General features: G+C 36.0%; 1 protein-coding gene across 1 annotated transcript; it reads left to right on the forward strand.

The window, feature by feature from the left end:
* Positions 1–4,247: 4,247 nt before the first annotated feature.
* On the forward strand, positions 4,248–5,946 carry LOC149179450 (xyloglucan endotransglucosylase protein 6-like). The gene is made up of 4 exons (XM_089420664.1): positions 4,248–4,571; positions 4,675–4,775; positions 4,892–5,085; positions 5,183–5,946. Exons 1-4 carry the CDS (start codon positions 4,391–4,393, stop codon positions 5,562–5,564), a joined length of 858 nt encoding a protein of 285 aa, XP_089276790.1. The 5' UTR covers positions 4,248–4,390; the 3' UTR covers positions 5,565–5,946.
* Positions 5,947–6,178: the final 232 nt, after the last annotated feature.

A 6,178-nucleotide genomic window follows, 5' to 3' on the forward strand; every position in this document is an offset into this window, starting at 1 on the left:
TTGCTACATTAAGCCTGATCACTGTCACCATCCCACACTTGCCTTGTCTTCAACTGTCCTTAGCTCATATTTTACAACATGACCACTGGTTCCATATGTGGCTAATATTCAAATTGATGTAGCCAGAAAGTGAATATACTTCAACACTGTCCACTTCAGTTGCAATAATCAAACTGATCCAAATCATACCTCTACTCCTTTGAACTCTTCTACTTGTCTTAGTCCTGCTTCAGATCTACCTTCTTTATGTCATGAATCCTCTCTCCATACTCAACCAAGTATTACATCAATTTTGCATAGCCAAGGATACATCAAGTATGCCCTTAGTCACAAGCTCAGTCTTGATTAATAATATAAAAAAAACTTCAGCGTTTACACAACATGATAATCACCTCTAACATAACCTTTTCCTTCAGAAACCGAAAGTCTACTTACTGTTCCTTGGTTCGTCCTTAAAAAAAAACAAAACTTAGCCTATATTAAAAAATAGGTTGAGAATATCACAAAATTTGGCCTCATAACTATGCTACCAAGGGCCTCCAACAGAGTTAGGGCTCAACCTCCTCAACAATAAGTGGCCTCTAATAGCGCTAGGGCTTGGCCTCCTCAACTGAATAGAATTAAGTATTCTTTAGGAGAACTTGGCTTGAAGAGAACTAAGCCTCAAATAGGGTTGAGACTCAACCTCTTAACTATGACTGAATCTCGTACTAAAAACAAACCTTGTTCTCGGCCTCCAACATAAAGAAATCAACCTCTTTTAAAATCAAAACTTAGCCTACAACTAAGCCTTTAAAAAAAGAGAAACCTTCAAGAATTATGCCACAAACACTTTCAACTTGAATTTCCAATAGCCTGAACTACAATGCCCTCTCAGAAATTTGGACCTGCTCCTTGATTAAAACTATACCGCGGATATGTTTATTTTCTACTAAACAAGAACCAAATGTTTCTTGCATCAAATGAATCACATGTATGGAAATTTATATGAGTTTAAAATTGTCTTTTTGCTTGAGGTCTAACCAGTCTTTTGGTTGAACTGTAATGTCCACTGGATGTGATTTTAATGCTAACTTCAAAAATTTTCTTCTCCTCAACCGTGAGGAGTTAGAAGACATGCCACCTACCATTGGAAAGGTCTCATTGAGGGCTACATGATGATGCAACTTTCCTTTTCATTTTCCTTGACTTTGAACACTTATTTCTTGATTTACTTAAGAGGCTGCTTTGGCATCAAGGACATGCACACTTGACCTTTTTCAATGTTGGTCCAACACTTGTCATTCATAATCCTTCTTATAGACAACAAGTGGCTTGCCAACACTTGTCTTGTTGACATCAATGAAAACCCAATGCTCAACACCACCTGGGGGGTGCTACCCAACATCTCCCCATTGCGATGGGACTAGTAAGCTAGTCGACTCCACCGCCAAAGCATTTTTGCTACTATATGTGTGCAGGGGGCTATGCCTTGCAGACATTATTTTTTAATGTTTTTTAATTAAATTTTATTTATTTTTAAAATTAATTTATATATATATATATATATATATATTTCATTTTATAATTTATATTTTTTTCATTTTTTAAAAAATATATTAATTATTTAAAAAAAAACTAATTTTATTATTATTTTTTGTAAACTTGGTTTGGACCACATCTTCATCATGTCCAACTATTTGAACCCAAGACTTCCCATTTAGACTTCATTTCCAAAAGCCGTTGCCAATTGAGCTACTCCAAGCAAAGATTATTAATTTTATTTTTAAAAATGTTTTATTGGTTTTTATTTGTGTTATTATTGTGTATTTTGTATGTTTTTCTTCTATTAAATTTTAAAATTTCAATGGTTGTTTTTTTTCAAAAAGTTATTTTCCCATAATTTTTTAAAAATTGTTAAAATTATTATTATTATTAGTATTTAATATTTTTAATTATTATTTTGAGTATTTTTGTTTTTTTTGTTTGCTAGGTTATGTGAGTCCTGAGATGAGATTGACATGCCTAACCTGTGACTTGAGTCAAGGAGGGATCACACCCGACCTGGGCCACACTAGCCCTTAGCATGGTTGTATTTTTTCCCACTAAGTTTGGAACTCATGACCTTTACACCATAGAGTGCATATGACCATAAATTTGAGATGTAGTTTGGGTCATGTCATTGACGGTGAGATTCCCTCTTGATTTCATCCAATCATATAATCTCATTTACTAGGATATTTTCTATTGAAGTTGATATCTCTTAATCTCATCCAATATCCAATCATTTAGTTTTATCTACTAAAATATTCTTTTTATGGATGTATTCTTACAATATAATTTAAAAATTATAGAAAACTTTTTTACCTTAACCAATATTTAGGCCATTTTGATTCCAGAAACTTCAAACAATTAAACAATTAATCCTCAAATGGATGATATGAACCCCAATTCCACCAGCAAATAAAACAAACCTTAACCAATATTTAGGCCATTTTGATTTCAGCAAATTATAGAAGACTTTTTTACTCTAACCAATATTTAGGCCATTTTGATTTCAGCAAATTATAGAAGACTTTTTTACTCTAACCAATATTTAGGCCATTTTGATTTCAGCAAATTATAGAAGACTTTTTTACTCTAACCAATATTTAGGCCATTTTGATATTTAGGCCATTTTGATTCCAGAAACTTGAAACAATTAAACAATTAATCCTAAATCAGAAACTTGAAACAATTAAACAATTAATCCTCAAATGAATGATATGAATCCCAATTCCACCCGCAAATAAAACAAAATCTCATTTTTTTAATGCAATTTCTACAGAGAAATCCCATTCAGGTCTCCCAAAAAAAGGTTTGCTATCTCGCGACCTAAAAAGGAACATATATTTGTAAGAAGTTTTGAGCAATGTTTATAAACTTTTATGTTAGACTTCAAGTTGTAAGCATGGTTCTTCTGAAGTTGACCAATATAATTTCCACTGTTACTGTAACTTAATAAGTAATCCAATCACGGTGGGATTTTGCCTTTTTTCCGTTTCCAGACTATACTTGTAAAATGGGTTTCATGAGTTTCAATCAAATTAAATTGAAACCACTTTCAATCAAATCATACGTGGTGTTTGCAAGAGTAATGAAGCAAGGATAAAAAGGAACACGAAGCGGCAAAAGACATGTGAATAGAGATAATCTTAATTTAAAATTTTAAAAATTTAGAAGAACAGTATTTTATGTTGGCATTTTTTTTAAAATTTATTCAATATAGACTTTTTAATAAAAATATTATTTTTTTATAACTTTTCATCTCTATAGGATTAGATAAATATGCAGTTGTTTATAATGCCACTTTTTCAAAGCTTTTTCGGGAGTTTTTTCGGTCGAAATCCGGCAGGAATTTATTGGAATCACAAGTTTGATAGCTAGTTTCTGCACAATGAAAGCGTAGGGGTTTTCCAGAGTGCTGAATTCAAATATGTAGTTAAAAAACCATTTTAACTGCAACAAATCAAGATTTAACATCAATTTCTTCCACCGAATTCCCAAAAAATCGCATTATAAACAACTCCGATAAATATATCTCTCCAATTATATTTAGACCAGCCGTTCAAATATGATCATTGAGTGCCCGCCAAGGGAAAGTTTAGGCCTCGAACTCATGAGCATGTCGATGGCTGGCTGTCAATAATCCAGCTGTTAAAAACCTGGGCCATCAGTGGCCGTCCGCTCGCTGGCACGCATACTGCAGTACGTGCAGTTTATGTTCCCAAAGCCCTTTAATAAAGAGATGGATAGTACCATAAGAACTGGTTTTTTGCTTATATTTTGATGCCTTTAAGTTGCATCAGGTCAGGCTGATTTGAATTGTTTCGTGTAATATTAGCCTCCTCGGGTAATAACTAGTCGCCAGCCTGGCTGCAGTCGTATCAATCTTCACGAAACTGTCACGTCTGAATTCCAACTTGCACAATGCTAACCCCATCTGGACTCTGGATCCTTGAGTTGAGCGATTGGACATACGTATAAAACAAAACATTTTTGCATATTTCCCATTTCCCATTGTCCAGCTGCAAAGTAGTTATGAGTCGGCAAAGACTACTGGCCAGCCAATAATGAAGGTGTTACGAGAAAACATTGATCGAAGGGTTGGAACTGCCGACGGAGCAGAGCCATTTGGCGATGGACACATCACAAGAAAGTTCTCAGCTTCCACATTCGTTTGCGTGCCGGTCAAGTCACCATTTCTATATATTCAATCTTCCTTGCTATTTCTCCACGCTGATCCTTTGCTTCAACTTTCTTACGTTCCATCACCACTTTGGTTTAACTTTCTTACATTTTTCCACGAGTTTACTTCAACTTTCTTACATTTCATCACTAGTTTTGATAAACGTACGTGTCGAGACTGGCAATGGCAAGATGCGAAGGAGGGCGTATCATGTGCTGGTGGGTTCTCACAATGGTAATGCTATGTAGCCTGGTAATGGGATGCCAATGTGCAACCTTCCACGATTTATTCTATCCAAGTTGGGCTCTTGATCATGTAATGTCCCAAGGGGAGTTGCTCCAGCTCAAGCTCGATCCCGTTTCTGGTATTTATTATTTTGTTTTTCTTCCAAATTTTTATACCTCTGCTTCTGCTTTGGTTGCTCTTATAACTAATTCCTTATTTATATTTTTGGGATGTGTATGCAGGTGCAGGGTTTGCTTCCAAGAGCACATACATCTTTGGAAAAGTGAATGTGCAGATTAAACTCATTCCTGGGGACTCTGTTGGCACCGTTACTGCTTTCTATGTAACTACCATTCTCCATACAAAAATATTGTACTATATTTGTTATTGTCTAAAAGAATTGCTTGCACTCTGTAATGGTTTGAAGCTGTAACGATTCAATATTACTTGGTGGTGCAGATGTCTTCCCAAGGGGATGAGCACGATGAATTTGACTTTGAATTTTTGGGGAACACTTCTGGACAGCCATACACTGTGCAGACCAATGTTTATTCAAAAGGGAGTGGCAATAGGGAGCAACGCATGTTCTTATGGTTTGACCCCACTGTAGATTTCCATTCCTACTCCTTTCTCTGGAATCGCCAGCAAGTCGTGTGAGTATATATATTTAATCATTATTATTATGATGCCTAGTTAATTTGTTAGTTACAACGTTTTTTAATCTATTGATTATTTGATGGATGGAAGCAGTTTCTTTGTGGACGATGTGCCCATCCGGGTTTTTCCTAACAATGAGAAAAGAGGAGTCCCATTTCCTCAAACCCGCCCTATGGGCGTATTCTCTTCAATATGGAACGCAGACGACTGGGCTACTCAAGGTGGCCGCGTAAAGACCGATTGGAGCCACGCGCCTTTCATTTCCACATACAAGAATTTCAACATCGAAGCTTGCAAAGACAGCGGTCCGCAGTCATTGATGAGGAGATGCTCTTCGTGGTGGGATCAACCAGCCTACACTTCACTTAACGCAAAGCAGAGAATGCAGCTCAAGTGGGTACACGAGAAATACATGACTTACGATTACTGCAAAGATTCAGTCAGATTTCCCACTCCTCCACCAGAGTGCGCATGAAAGTAGTAGCCTCTCCTAAGTACCACCTGTTTCTTGAACTGCTCGTATGTATGAGATTAGTATATTATTAGTACTGTGAGCTTGAACTCTCTTAATATGAATATGATGAGCGTTAATGATGGTGTGAGATTCACTCATCTGTACATTATGATCACACTCAAAATAATGTTTCGGAGCGGTCTGGGTATCGACATAACTTTAAGTGAAGAAATATGAGAGCCTCTGCCTCTCCTCACCCTGCACACGGGTCATCTAGTACCGGTCATGTAGACCATAATATTTCGTAGCTTGCACTGCGTCGACATAATTTGACTATGATGTTAGGATTTTATGTATAAGAGACATTGTAAAATACAAAGAAGAAGCATATGGGATTTTAGCATTGCAGGCTGTGTTAGTTATTGTGTACTTTGTGTGTTACATGTTTGATTCAGTGCAAACTGGAGACTGTAAAAACAAGAAAAACAAGGCAAGCGTTATTATTTATTATGCTATGTTATTGAGCTGTAAATGTGTTGGGGCAGTATATGTTTATTTTTGGATTAAATAAGTATATTATTAAACTATGGTACATACTACCCCCATACCGCCCCAGTATTTATGGTGAGATAACA

The sequence above is a fragment of the Pinus tabuliformis genome, chromosome 4_1, assembly GCF_031772625.1.
Source record: "Pinus tabuliformis cultivar Carrire ecotype Pingquan chromosome 4_1, CPIR1, whole genome shotgun sequence".
In the NCBI taxonomy this organism is placed as follows: Eukaryota; Viridiplantae; Streptophyta; class Pinopsida; order Pinales; family Pinaceae; genus Pinus; species Pinus tabuliformis.